The sequence below is a fragment of the Hemitrygon akajei genome, unplaced genomic scaffold, assembly GCF_048418815.1.
Source record: "Hemitrygon akajei unplaced genomic scaffold, sHemAka1.3 Scf000050, whole genome shotgun sequence".
Lineage (NCBI taxonomy): Eukaryota > Metazoa > Chordata > Chondrichthyes > Myliobatiformes > Dasyatidae > Hemitrygon > Hemitrygon akajei.
In genome coordinates, this window is record NW_027331936.1 from 3026566 (window position 1) to 3041995 (window position 15430).

General features: G+C 46.3%; 1 protein-coding gene across 1 annotated transcript in view; it reads left to right on the forward strand.

Annotated features, from left to right (window-relative positions):
- LOC140721130 (uncharacterized) overlaps positions 1 to 14784 on the forward strand; it is an 80786-nt gene extending 66002 nt beyond the window's left edge. The window contains 2 exon segments of the mRNA XM_073036006.1: positions 14016 to 14541; positions 14543 to 14784. Of these exon segments, the coding sequence (XP_072892107.1) occupies positions 14016 to 14541; positions 14543 to 14656 (640 nt within the window). The 3' untranslated portion in view covers positions 14657 to 14784.
- The last annotated feature ends 646 nt before the right edge of the window (positions 14785 to 15430 follow it).

A 15430-nucleotide genomic window follows, 5' to 3' on the forward strand; every position in this document is an offset into this window, starting at 1 on the left:
TGATGGGGATGTACATTTTAACTTGTTAGACTATGTTTTGAAGTTCAAAAATAAACTACACCAAGCCAGTAGTCTAGCGAGACAAAACTTAAAGATTTCTCAAAACAAAATGAAGTGTTGGTTTGATAACAGGGCTAGCGAAAGAAAATACCAGGTGGGAGATAAGGTGCTTGCCTTATGTTAACGAATCCACTTCAGGCGAAATTCAATAGACCGTATGAAATAGTCTCTCAAATTAATGATGTGAATTATGTTATTAAAACATCCAACCGACGTAAACTAACACAGGTGGTACACATAAATATGATAAAGCCTTTTTTGACAAGCAGGTACCATCTATGTGTGTTGTTGTCAAAACAAATGAAACTGGCAACCCTGAGAATGAAACAATTCACTTGTCTGAGACTTTTTACAAGCCAAACATGGTCCCAGTTAGGCTAATGAACTCGGTTGTTCCAGAAAACATTGCTAACAAGTTGTCTCATCTGCAGCCAAAGCAACAACAGCAGCTGAAGGAATTAATTCTGAAGGTTAAAGATTTATTTCCCGATGTTCCCAAGCAAACCACAGTCGTAGTACATAATGTAGATGTTGGTGAAGCCAAACTGATTAAACAACACCCACTTCGCATGAACGTAGAAAAGTGTAAATTGGCTGACCAGGGAATTGAGTATTTGCTGGAGAATGGTATTATTAGGCCTTCAAAATGAGATTGGAGTCACCCTGCATTATTGTGCCCAAACCTGATTGCAGTGTTAGATTTTGCACTGAATATAGAAAGGTAAATGCAGTAACAAAAACAGATGCCTATCCTATCCCTAGGGTGGATGATTGCATCGATAAGGCTGGAAAAGCTAATTTCTTACAAAGATTGATCTGTTGAAAGGGTATTGGTGTGTTCCATTGACGGACAGAGGTAGAGAAATTTCTGCATTTGTGACACCATCTGGATTGTATGAATACAATGTTTTGCCTTTTGGAAGAAAAAATGCTCCAGGAACATCCAGAGAATGACTGATTTTGTAATTCGAGGGTTAGAACACACAGATACCTATATTGATGACTTAGTTACAGGGAGTGGCACTTGGGAAGAGCATATCTCTGCAGTAGAAAAGCTATTTGACAGGCTTTCCTAGGACAACCTTACAGTTAACTTGGCTAAGAGTGAATTTGGCCATGCCAGTGTGACCTGTCTTGGCTATGTTGTAGGTCAAAGCAAGTTGGCTCTTGTTCGGGCAAAAGTCCAGGCAATTTCTCAAGTTCCTATTTTGACTGCTAAGAAGGCTCTTAGAAGGTTTCTGGGAATGGATTGATCTTATCGTAAGTTCTGTAAGAACTTTGCTGCTATTGCTCTTCCTCTGACCAATCTCCTGAAGAAGGGTGAAAAGTTTGTTTGGACCGAGCCTTGTCAGAAGGCATTTGATTGATTGTTATCAGTATTTCAAATTAGGCCAATCAATGTAGTGCTGTCAGCAAATTTAAATAGCAGATTGGAGCTGTGGGTGGCAACACAAGTCATGGGTGCACAGAGAGTAAAGGAGAGGGCCAAAGAGACAACCCTGTGGGTTATGTGTGCTGAGGGTCAGAGAGACAGAGGAGATGGAGCCCACTGTTACCACCTGCCGGCGATCTGACAGGAAGTCCAGGATCCAGCTACACAAGGCAGGGTGAAGGCCGAGGTCTCTGAGCTCCTTGTCGATACTTCACACCTTCGTCTGGCTACTGCTCTGCCCATGACTGCAAGGAACTGCAGAGAACTTTGGAGAGCAGAGAACATCAGAGAAACAAGCCTCCACTCCATGGACTCTCCCTACACTTCCCCTCCCTCGGAAAAGCAGGCCATGTACACAAAGACCCTCATAACCTGGACATTCTTGCTGCAAACCCGCTCCCACATTGGCGGAGAGATACAAAAGCCTTAAAGTGCGTAACACCAGGCTGAAGGACGGCTTCCTGTCTACAGTTATAAGCCAAATGAATGATAAAATGGACTCGACCTCACAATGTAACTCGACGTGACCCTGCACCATATGTCTATCTGCACTGCACTTTCTCTGCAGCAATAATGCTTTGTTACAGTTATTGTTTTGTCGTATATCAGCTCAATGTACCGTTGTAATGTATCCATCTGTGTGGATGGTACATCAGGCAGGATTTTCATTGTAGCTCAGTACATGATGATAATAAACAAATTTCCGATTTTAATTGTGTGGAAATATTAGACAGACTGAGCTTCTGCTTTGGAACCTCAGAAGGAAACTGAACTGTTGTCATTTCTGAGGAAAGCAAATATGTGGAAAATGCTTCAATCTCACATTACGATCTGCAGTAACTGGGATCAGTTGACCGGTGGTGGGTCTCCCATATCATATCAGAATCAGGTTTGATAGCACCAGCATATGTCATGAAATTCGTTGTCCCTGTGGCAGCAGTAGATCCTAATTCATAACAAAAGATTTTAACAATTGTGATTTAAAATAAGAATATACATATATATAGTACAAAAATGGAAAAAAATGTAATAAGCTATTTTAATTGTGTGGAGCAATTTGACTGACTGGGTGTTGGTTTGGAAATTCTGAGGTGAAGCTGAACTAAATTTTACACATTTATGAGAAGCTCAGATAAATAGAAAAGGCTAAATTCTCACATAAACGGGTCAGCCACCCAGAAACATCGGCTGCACTTCAGCACCTCAAAACAGTGGAGTGAAACATGCAGAAACTGTTGCAGAGAAAAAAACATTGTCCACCCACAGCGAGAGGACGTGACCGATCCGGATCTCACTGCCTTGTCTGAACGGGGAAAGGTGAAGCTACACGGACACGTAGAGCAGTGACCCACAGATGCTGCAGATCTGCAGAAAAAATGTGAACAGGAAACGGGTTCAGGTGACGGGTGGAGCGTCTCCCTCCTGAACCGGTGACTCTGCTCCTCTCCCCTCACACACTGCCCGACCCATCCGCCGCATTCTCCACATTACTCCATATTGACCCCAGATACATGATTATTTTTGATCACCATATCTTCCCCGATCCCTTTCCCTCCACCTCCAGGTCACAGAGTCACCGGCTCAATTCCCATCCCGGTCCAAAACATAATTTAGACCAAATCAGGAAATATTCACATTTCATTTATATCAGTTCTGTGTTTATAAACACTAATTTCTATTCACATTCCTCTGGAGCCTTGCTGGACAGGAACACTGAAACATCAAGTGAGAAACAGCAGGCGGCCATTCAGCCCCTCTAACCATCAGCAAGATGGCGGCTGCTCTCCCTTCTCAGCCACATGTTTCTGTCCGATCCTCATTTCCTCGATCCCTTCGGTCCCCACACATCTGCCGGCCTCTGTTTTATGTGAGGACGATCACCGAGACTTCACCGCCCCGCTGTGGTGTGGATTTAAAGACATTCACCACCCTCGGAATGGAGACATTTACCCTCATCACAGTCCCGGACCGTCCATCCCTGTTTCAGAGACTGGGATCCCTGGTTCAACCGGTAATGATGTTGTGCATTTCAATGTGTTCACCTCTCAGTCCCCGATTCTCTAAATGAAAGGGTTATCACATTTGATCTTTCTTCATATGATGACCCCACCACTCCAGGGATCAGTCAGGTGAATCTTCATTGCACTCTCTGTAACAAATACTCTCTAACCTCTTTGTTCATCCTCTATGGAATTAATTTCCATCTTCTGCAGCCCCGTGTTGCCCCAACTACTCACCTCCCACCCCTGTCACTATTTCCACCTTCCCACCTCCCCCTCACCTGGATCCACCTCTCTCTCCCCAGCTCTTGACCCATCCCCACCCCTCACCTCTTTTCTCTGACTATTTCCCGTCCACACTCAGTCCAGAGGGAGGGTCTCGGCCCGAAATGTTGACGGTCCATTTCCCTCCACAGATGCTGCCCGACCCACTGAGTTCCTCCGGCAGTTTGTCCTTTGGTCTGTATAACCCGTGTTAGTATGGGGAGCGGGATTTTACACCATATTCCAGGTACAATCTCAACAAAGCCCAAATAATTGTCACTTTGCCCGGACCATTGGCCCCGCTTGCAGGGCAACAGTCTGCCGGTGTTTGCCCCCAATGTGGTGAATCCTCTGCTCGACACCACCGTGGGCTCAGACATTTCCACAGATGAGCCCCTCCTGTCCCCACCAGGACAAACATCCTGTCCGCCCCCTCTCTCACCATCTTTACCCTTTCAATAAAATCCCCCCCTCTCCCTCCCTCCCCGGGGAACCGGCATCAAACCGACGGGCCGAGCGGTCTCCTCCTACCTCTCAGCGATACATCAGACTCCGGCCGCGGGAGACGCTTCACAAACGCCCCAACTTCCCTCGGAGGGAAATGGAAATAAATCAGAAAGCGGACATTTACTTTGAGGTTTTCTCCGCTCTGATGAGGCGGTCGGCGCTTGAGCGGGAGACAGACTCAGCGGGGTAACGCCCACTCGGCTTGTCCGCCCCCGCGACTGGTTGTAAGCTGTGATTGACATCGCTCCGCACCAATGGGAATAGCGCAGCTCCTGACTCCTCTGTTGACAGCGGTGGGGGAGGGGCTGGTCACGTGATTATTAGCCCAGCCGTTAAACCGATAAAGCTCGAGCTCAGCAGCGCGTGAGTGACGTAAGACACCGCGCACGTGAGGGCAGATCCCGGTGTCGGGAGCCCATGTGTGACGTCAGGCGCGTGGGGGGGAGCTGTGTGACGTCACCTGTGGGCGAGCAGTGGCATTTAAAAGCACCTTAATGGACTTTTCAGTGGGACAACAACATTAATCACGGGTTTCATCACTGAATCCAGTGTTATGAGATGTAAAGTCCCCTGTTATGTGTCCGGCTGTGCCGTGTTGTTGGTGGAGTGGGCAGCGTGGTGTTTGTCTCGATTCGGGTCACAACACCAGAATTGCCAGCGGGGTCCACACACAGTTATTAGTCAACAGAAAACCTCTCGTCCCTGCAGTCTTTGTCTCCTGGTAAACTCAACACCCTGACAGTGTGGACCATAGATACCCCTTCCTCTCAGAGTCAGGGAATCATTCAGACAGCTGATCGCTGAGAGGAATTATATTTATTGGTCATTAAAGTTCACCCAGATTCGTTTGGACGGATTTGCTGTGGAGTTCGGGGTATCAGAGTGAAAGGGCCGGACGGTCGATCTCTCTCCATTGTTCAAACATCCTTCCAGGTGAGGCGACACTTCACCTGTGAATCTTCCGGGGTCGCCTCTTGTGTCCGCTGCTCCCGATGCGGCCACCTCCACACTGGTGACACCAGCTCCTCCGCAGTTGTGCGGGGTAGGAGTGTTCTTATCGGGGGTCGATATTATTGTTCCCTTTTGTGCGGGAGGTGTGGTTTTTGGGGTTTGAAGATTGGGATCCCGTACTTCTTGATCCGGGGGGTGGGGTAGGTTTGATTTTTCCCTGTGAACGACTTTCATGCTCTTTCTTTGTTTCGTGGTTCTCTGGAGAAGAAAAAAACTCAGTGGTTTATGGATATCTGCTTTAATAATAAACTAACCTTTGAACTATCCGCTCCGAGCGGGACTTCCCGGTGTCCAAACATTTTCATTCCGGTTTCCATTCCCGTTGCTACCCGGCCTGCTGTGTTTGGCTAGCATTTTGTTTGTGTTGCTTTGGATTTCCAGGATCTGCAGACTTTGTCGTGTTTGTGATTTTCCTCTCCGTTGTCCCTCCGGCCTCCGGGCACTGGTGGCGCTGTGCGGATCTCCGGCCACTGGTGGCGCTGTGTGGATCGCCGGCCACCGGTGGTGCTGCGGAGAAACGCCTGTGAACGCATGCGCGGTGCCGACTGCAGCTGTTTGGCGGTTCTCTGATTCGAGCAGGGGTGAGTAGGGAATGATCCCGGTGTTGTGTAAATGTGGGCCCGTTGCATTGGGAAAGGGCCGGGTCCGAGCTCTACCGGACGGCTGGAGCAGGGGTGCAGTGGCAATTTTTTAGCTGCCGGATCTGTACGGGGGGAGGAGGTTGGTTGTTTGATAAGTTCGCGGCCTGAAGTTATCCAGCGCTCGGTACCTGCACGTGTAGTTCAACTCTTTGAGTGATTATGCAGAAAGTTTGAAATTAATAACTTTTGTGGTATTTCTGTTTCAGATAATTGAAAATTGCTAGGTTTTGTAAAATTGAATCCTTCCACCTTAGGCCACGAACGTATCAATCACCCTTAGTTTGTGACACCCAATTTGTGTACCTGCTCATTTCATGTACTGAACAACTTCCTTGCCCCATTCGTGTAATGAGCAGGTACACAAATTGGGTGTGACATATATAGGGCTTCTTGTAACGTCAAGCAGTAAACCAAGATTAAAGAAATATATGAATTCCAGAGCTCCACAGAAATATAGTGATAGCTAAGACATTAACAAGGTTATAGCCTCTCACTACATTTCAGTGTATATCTGGTACAATTAAACATATAATACTTAATTTAATAATATGACAAAGTATTACACAGTTGCACTTAACTGATTATCATAGAATATAATTATCAAGCAAGTAAAATAACTTTGTTTGCTTAGAAGTCAAAGGGTTTTTAGTGAGAAAAATGTACTTTAGGCTTAGCGAGTAATCCACGGACCACCACAGATGTAGCCTTACTAATACGACTGAGTTGGAGCAGACGGCAGGGCCCGCAGCGCTTAGCAGTGTTACTCAGAGGTATAAAAATAACAGAAATAAAGCAATTCATTTTTTTACACTTTTAGCCCCTAAATTGGAACCAAGTAATCGAGTATGAAAAAAGAACGTCTGATGAACTATTGCTAAAGCCATGAATATTGGTGAATATTAGTCTCAAAAGCTGTAGGTTGGCAACTCTGCCTTGTACCGTTTCTCTCGGAGAAATGGTTGGACAGGAAGTGTACCTGTGAGTGTCGATACTCACAATATCCTCACACATCGGTTGTTACATGGTTAGACCTTTACAGATCCTGTTTAGTCTTTAAATATATAAAAATTTAAAGAAGCTTGAATCTTTACATAAATTATTATCACATCTATACGAATAGAAAATATTGTATTTTGGAAGTGATAAATGTTAACGGGAGGAGAGCAACCATTTGGGAGGTTTGGAAATGTGTTTTGTCTCGGCTGTGAGTAAATGGGCTGTTCCGTGTTTAAACAGTAGAAATAGACCCTGAGTTTGGTGTTCAAACTGTGTTTGGAAATCCACCCCCCCCCCCCCCCTCACTGTCACACAGTGGAAATCATGTAGCTGTGCTGGAGATCTACACTAAAAACTGAAAATATTTGAAGTCATTCTGATGAAATGTTATTAATTGAATTGTATTGTAAGCTGTTCCTTACCTGCTGAGTGTTTCTGGTAATTCCAGTTTCTTTTTATTTCTTGGTTTATATTTCATGAAATGGACCTGTTTTAACCTGGAAATGAAAATGGCTGTGATAGTTTGTAGGCCTCCGTTGGAGTCTCTGCAAGTCTCTGATGGTTCTGGACCTGTGCTCAATGGAGTTCAGAGGGACGGTGGGGGTGGTGGGAGATGTATGGTTAATTAAACCTACTGAATGCTGAAAAGCCTGGATACAGTGGACATGGTGAGGATGTTTCCATTAGACGCAGAGTCTGTGATCTTACAGCACAGTTTCAGAATAAAGATGCTTCCCTTTAAAACTGAGATGAGAAGAATTTTTTGGCTAAAAGATGTCTGATCTGTGGAATTTGTTGCCGCAGAAGTTGGTTGAGGCTGCCATTTGGGTATATTTATGACAGAGATTAATATATTCATGATTGCTGAGTAGCTTCAGGGTTACAGGAGGAAGACAGGAATATGGTGTTGGAATGAAAATCAGCCCTGGTTGAATGGTGGGCAGACCAGATGGATTGAATCACCTAATTCTGTGCCTGTGTCTTATGTCTTACCATGACAGAATGATGGCTCCTTCTTATCCCATATCGTCTGTGACATGTGAGGGACAATAAAAGATTGTTCACTGAGATAATTAAATCTGCCTTCAGTGTTTAAATTTCAGTGAGTTTTGTTCTTAGTAACATTACGCAGAAATGTTTGGTTCTCCTTTTCATTATTAATGTGCTTCATTGTCTCTCTGGTTAAAGTTAGACCTGTGGTGAGAGATTTATTTGAAGAAAAACCGCAACTGGAGGCAAACCACGACTGAAGACGAGGGAACAGCAACAAGTGAACCAGCCCGAGGATTGAGAGCATCAACTGGAGAGAACCCATCTGACTCGGAGATTCCAGTGATTCAGTCAGGAGAAAGTTTGGTGAGTCTCATTTACTCAAACACTGGTCCTTTAGACATTACATACCTGTACAAAGGAAGGTAGGAAATAGTTGGAGTGAGACTGAATGTGTCCAGAAGAACCAGTTATGCCTCTGTCAGACCCAGGTGCAATCACTCCAGGTCTGGTAATGTGCTTCCAGCAGTCCAGCCCTTTGAAATCACTCCCATTCCCTCACAGTGGTTACTCAGTTCAAGATCTTGCATCCTCTGTTGTAGCTTTTGGTCAGTTCTGAGTGGGGAGAGGGAAAGAGAGGGGAGTGTTTATGCTGACTGTCTTTCAAAAAGATTAATTGTTTGAACTTGCTGCAAACTCTCTCCCCATACCCTGTACTTTCTCACTAAATTATTGACATAGAAGACAAGTAGCAATGGGCGTAACCCCAGGGAACGTCACTAAGTTCGGGACTCGAGTTCAAGAAACAGCCTCTCACCATAACACTCTGCCTCTTAGCAATCATCTGTTTGCAGACCCTGGGGCTCTGTAACAAACTCAATGTTAACAGGAAGATTAGTCAGTGATTAAGATGAAGAGAGAATTGTGGCCTCCTGAAAGGACACGTGAGCTGAGCTGTCTGATTCAATGGACCAGATCCACCCTCGTTGACAATGTAATTTACCCCTTGCACATCCACCCAGGTCATGTTACATCCGATCACCCACAGTACCCCAACCACCCTCCGTCCCACCAGTGGCCCCACACCCTTCTGACCATTCACCCCACACCCACTCATAGACAGGCCCCCTTCACCTACATCCACCCTCCCAAGCTGGAGGAGAAACACAACAAACTGATCCCGCAATCCCGACTCGGGCGCAAATCTAAAAGACTGGAGAACCCGGTGCCTCCAGCTGTCTGGATCGATCGCAGCCCATTCCCACTGCAACCGGCCCTCGATTTACACAAACCCGAGATTAACTCTTTCCTCACCACTACCTGAACAGGAGAAACACCAGCATCAGCTGGGGTTGGCATTGCGCTGCGATTTGCAGTAGGTCTCCGTATGCTGTGAAACTCCCCACTGTCAGACATGTAGACCAGAACCGTACGCGTTAAGACTCCCCACTGTCAGATATGTTGACCAGAACCGTACGTGTTAGAGCTCCCCACTGTCGGATATGTTGACCAGAATCATACACAGTAAATCTCAAGGCATGGAACCGTAATCGCATGGTGGATTTGTTCGGTGATTGTGAACATATGTGATTAACGACCCTGCAACTGGGGACTGAATAAATAGTTAGTCTAACAATTCTAATCAGACACACCATCTTCTCACATTTCTCCTCATCCCTGTCTACGCACCCCGTTTCCCTCACCACTCCCTCCTCACAGTCCCTCTTCATCCTCCTGCCCTCTACTCCAGACCTCCCTTTTTATTCAGTCTCTCCCTCGCCATCTCACCTCTCCCTCACCCCTTCCATATCATCACCCCTCTCAATCATTCTTGCTTCCTCCCCACCTCTACCCTCCCCTTCCCTCTTCTCTATCCGCCTCAGTGACACTGCTACTTGACCATTCTCCCACTCTCTTTCACCTTCTGCCTTCCCCTCTCCATCTCCCCCTCTCTCATGCACCCTCTCACTTCAATCAAATTTGTCTCTCTCACTCAGTCACCTCCACCACTCTGTAACCTCCATTTCCAGCTCTCACCCTCTCTATCTCTCTCCCTACCTTCCACCCTCCCCCCTCTCTCAAACACTCTCCCTGCTGGCTCCTGTATCCCACATTGTCTTCCCCTCTTTATCACCCTCTAAATCTACCACTCACCCCACGCATTCTCCCTCTTTGCTCCCTGTCAGTCCTCTTCCTCACCCCCCCCCCCCCCCATCACACCCCATGCTCACCACCTCATTGAATACAGTGGTATGCAAACAGCTGGGCACCACTGGTCAAACATTCTGTTACTGTGAATAATTTAGTGAGTAGAAGGTGAACTGATCTCCAAAAGTCATAAAGTTATTCACAAAACATTCTTTTCAACATTTTAAGTAAGATTAGTGTGTTATTAAAAACACAAAATGCTGGCAGAACTCAGCAGGCCAGACAGCATCTATGGGAGGAGGTAGTGACGACGTTTCGGGCTGAAACCCTTCATGAGGAGTTTAGTGTATTATTTCTGTTTTGTACAATTTTAGAGTGGGGGAAAAAAAGGAAAGGAGCACCATGGAAAAGTTTGGGCACCCCAAGAGATTTGAGCTCTCAGTTAAATTTTACCACGGTCTCAGACCTGAATTAGCTTGTTAGGACAATGGCTTGTTCACAGTCATCATTAGGGCAGGCCAGGTTATGCAAATCGCAAAGCTTTATAAATACCCTGTCTCTTCAAACCTTGTCCCAACAATCAGCAGCCATGGGCTCCTCTAAGCAGATGCCTAGCACTCTGAAAGTTAAAATAATTGATGCCCACATAGCAGGAGAAGGCTATAAGAAGATAGCAAAGCGTTTTCAGGTAGCCGTTTCCTCAGTTCACAATGTAATTAAGAAATGACAGTTAACAGGAACAGTGGAGGTCAAATTGATGTCTGGAAGACCAAGAAAACTTTCTGAGAGAACTACTCGTAGGATTCCTAGAAAGGCAAATCGAAACCCCCATTTGACTGTAAAAAAACATTCAGGAAGATTTAGCAGACTCTGGAGTGGTGGTGCACTGTTCTACTGTGCAGCAACACCTGCACAAACATGACCTTCATGGAAGAGTCATCAGAAGAAAACCTTTCCTGCATCCCCACCACAAAATTCAGCGTTAGAGCTTTTTCTGACATTGAGGGAGAGGTTGTTTTCTTGACACCAGACAGATGTTGTTCAGAGCTCAGATAGAGTCAGCAATCAAATGCTTGAGCACGGTGCGATGAATGTGTTGAGCTGTGGAAATCACGATGCAAGAAGCATTGTAGGAAAGCCAGATGAGCCCAGGGCATGGAATTATGATATCGTAGGCATTACTGGGAATTGGTTGCACTCAACAGTCTGAGGGATTCAGAGGAACAAATTTGTAGAGAGTTCACAGACTACACCAAGAAACAATAGTTGATATAGTAAGTGATTTTAACTTTCCATATATTGACTGGGACTCCCATGCTGTAAAAGGACTAGATGGGGTAGAGTTTGTCAAATGCTCCTTAATCAGTACGTAAAACATCCGGCGTAGAAGTGTGCAATAAGCTGTTGGGAAACGATCCAGGGCTGGTGACAGAAATTAGTGTATGGGAACACTTTGTGTCTAGTGATCATATTGCCATGAGATTCCAAGTAAGTACCGAAAAACAGAGGTCTGGACCTCTCTTGAGATTCTAAATTGGAGCAAGATCAATTTTTATGGTATTTGCAAGGATTTGGCAGGTGTGGACTGGGACAGGCTGTTTTCTGGCAAAGGAGTACTTGGTGAGTGGGGGTTCTTCAGAAGTGAAATTTTGAAGGTGCAGAGTTTGTATGTGCCTACCAAAATAAAAGGTGAAAGGTAACTGGTGCAGGGAACCTTTGTTTTCAACTGATATCGAGGCCCCGGATATTTTGTTCCACTAAATTCCTCAGGCTGTTGGGTGCTACCAAGACACATTAAAGACTACAATATCATACTTCCACACCCTGAGCTCATCTGACTTTCTTTAGTTGTCTTCTGTTGGTTTCTAAAAGCTTTCCAATGTTTTTTGCTCTGTTATTTGCCCTCTCTTTGGCTTTTATTTTGGCTTAGGCTTCTCATTTCAGCTACAGTTGTGTCCTCCTGCCTTTCCAATGTTTCCACTTCTTTGGGATGTATCGATTACTCAGCTCCTAAGTTGCTCCCAGAAACTCCAGCCATTGCTGCTCCGTCGTCACTCCTACCAGATTGCCCTTCCACTCAAGTGTGGCCAGCTTCTCTGTCACAGAAACATAGAGAAGGTCAGAACAGAAACTCTGGACAATCAGAATGGTAATCTATACGGGACACAAAATAGATGGCGGAGGTTTTAAGTAGTAGTTTTGCATCCGTATTTACTCAGGAGATGGACACAGAGTCTATAGAGGTGAGGCAAAGCAGCATCAACTTCAGAGACCCTGGACAGATTACAGAGGTGGAGGTTTTTGCTGCCTTAAGGCAAATTAGCATGGATCAATCCCCAGGGCCTGACAAGTTGTTCCCTGGGACCCTGAGGAAGACAAGTGCAGAAATTGTCGGGGTCCAAGCAGAGATATTGAAATAATCCTCAGTGACAGGTGAGGTACTGGAGGATTGGAGGACAGCCGATGTTGTTCCACTGTTCGAGAAGGGCTCTAAAGAGAAACGAGGAAATGTTACATTAGTGAGCTTGACATCAGTTGTGGGAAAGTTATTAGAACATATGTGCAGGAACCGGATATATAAGTATTTGGATAGATGTGGACTGATTAAGGATAGACAGCATGGCTTTGTGCATGGTAGGTCATGGCTAACCAATCTTATAGAGTCTCTCGAGGAAGTTATCAGGAAAGTTGATGAAGACAAGGCAGTGGATGTTGTCTACATGGACTTTAGCAAGGCATTTGACAAAGTCTCATGTGGGAGGTTGGTCAAGAAGGTTCAGTCACTCAGCATTCAGGATTAGACAGTAAATTGAATGACACACTGTCTTTGGGAGAAGCCAGAGTGTGGTAGCAGATGGTTGCCTCTCTGACCGGAGGCCTGTGACTAGTGGTTGCCACAGGGATCAGTGCTGGATCTGTTGTCGTTTGTCATCTATATCAGTAATCTGGATGATATCATGGTTAGCTGGATCAGCAAATTTTTGGATGACACCAAAATTGGGGTGTAATGAACAGCGGGGAGGACTGTCATGGCTTGCAGTGCGATCTGGATCAGCTGGAAAAATGTGTTAAGAAATGCAAAATGGAATTTAATGGAGACAAGTGTGGGGTGTTGCATTTTGGTAGGAACTAGGTCTTAAACAGTGACTGGCCGGGCACTGAGGAGTGCTGTAGAAGAAAGGGATCTGGGAATACAGGTCAATAATTCACTGAAAGTGGTGCCACAGTTCGATAGGGACAGAAAGAAAGATTTTGACATATTGGCCTTCATGAATCAACGTATCATTCCAGATCCCAGCACTGTGCCCAGTTAGAAGGTGATTTCTCTGTCCAACTTGGGTTGAAGTTCACTGTGACAGTGTGATGTCAGATCACACCTTGGCAACTCAAGTGATCTCATCTCAAATGTTGTCCTTCACCCACTGATGGATTTTTAAATCTTTTTACAGGTTAAAATCGACAAGGAATTTGTCTATGGGAATTCAAACACAGCGCACCAGTTGTGCTGTCTCTGTCTAGATATTTAAGGAGCAAGGGATTCAATCAACCATCCTTCCTGCTCAGACTGTGGGGAGGGATTCACTCGGTCATCTGACCAACTAGCACGTCTGTCATTTTACACAGGGGAGAGACCGTTCACCTGCTCAGACAGTGGGAATGGATTCAGTCGGTAATCTCATCTGAAGGTACATCAGCAAGTTCACACTGGGCAAGGCCATTCACATGTTCTGTGTGTGCAAAAGGATTCAGTCGGTCTTTCCACCTGTGGACACAGCACTCAGATCACACTGGGCAGAGGCTGGTGATCTGCTGAATTTGTGGGGAAGCATTCACTCGGTCATTTGATCTAATGGCTCACCAGCGAGTTCACACAGGGGAGCGGCCATTCACCTGCTCGGACTGTGGGAAGGGATTCATGTTGTCGTCTCACCTAATGAGACACCAGTCAGTTCACACTGGGGAGAGGCCATTCACCTGCTCAGACTGTGGGAAGGGATTCACTCAGTCATCTCACCTACTGGTTCACCAACGTGTTCACTCTGGAGAGAGGCCATTCACCTGCTCAGACTGTGAGAAGGGATTCACTCGATCATCTGACCTATGGGCACACCAACGTGTTCACACTGGAGAGAGGCCATTCACCTGCTCAGACTGTGGGAAGGGATTCAGTCAGTTATCTGCACTGAAGGTACATCAGCGAGTTCACACTGGAGAGAGGCCGTTCACCTGCTCAGACTGTGGGATGGGATTTACTCAGTCATCTCACCTACTGAGACACCAGTCAGTTCACACTGGGAAGAGGCCATTCACCTGCTCAGATTGTGGGAAGAGATTTACTCAGTTATACAACCTACAGAGTCACCAGCGAGGTCACACTGGGGAGAGGCCATTCACCTGCTCACAATGTGGGAAGGGATTTACTCGGTCATCTGAACTGAAGGTACATCAGCGTGTTCACACTGGGGTGTGGCCGTTCGCCTGCTCAGAATGTGGGAAGGGATTCACTCAGTCATCCAACCTACATAGTCACCAACACATTCACACTGGGGAGTGGCCATTCACCTGCTCAGACTGTGGCAAGGGATTCAGTCATTCATCCACCCTAGAGAGACATCTGCGAGTTCACACTGGGGAGAAGCCATTCACCTGCTTGAACTGTTGGAAGGGATTCACTCAATTATCTGATCTACAAAATCACCAGCGAGTTCACACTGGGGAGAGGCCGTTCACCTGCTCGAACTGTGGGAAGGGATTCACTCAGTTATCCATCCTACACAGTCACCAACGAGTTCACACTGGGGAGAGGCCATTCATCTGTTCAAACTGTGGGAAGGGATTCAGTGATTCATCCGCCCTACGCCGTCACCAACGAGTTCACACTGGGGAGAGGCCGTTCACCTGCTCAGTCTGTGGAAAGGGATTCACACAGTTATCCAGCCTACACAGTCACCAACGAATTCACACTGGGGAGAAGCCATTCACCTGCTCAGAATGTGGGAAGGGATTCAGTCATTCATCCACCCTACGCAGTCACCAGCGAGTTCACACTGGGGAGAGGCCATTCATCTGCTCAGTCTGTGGGAAGGGATTCACACAGTCATCCACCCTATTGGCACATCGATCAGTTCACACTGGGGAGAGGCCATTCACCTGCTCAGACTGTGGAAAGGGATTCACACAGTTATCCACCCTACGCAGTCACCAACGAGTTCACACTGGGGAGAGGCCATTCACCTGCTCAGACTGTGGGAAGGGATTCACACAGTTATCCACCCTACGGAATCACCAGCGAGTTCACACTGGGGAGAGGCTATTCACCTGCTCAGAATGTGGGAAGGGATTCACACATTTATCCACCCTAGGGAATCACCAGCGAGTTC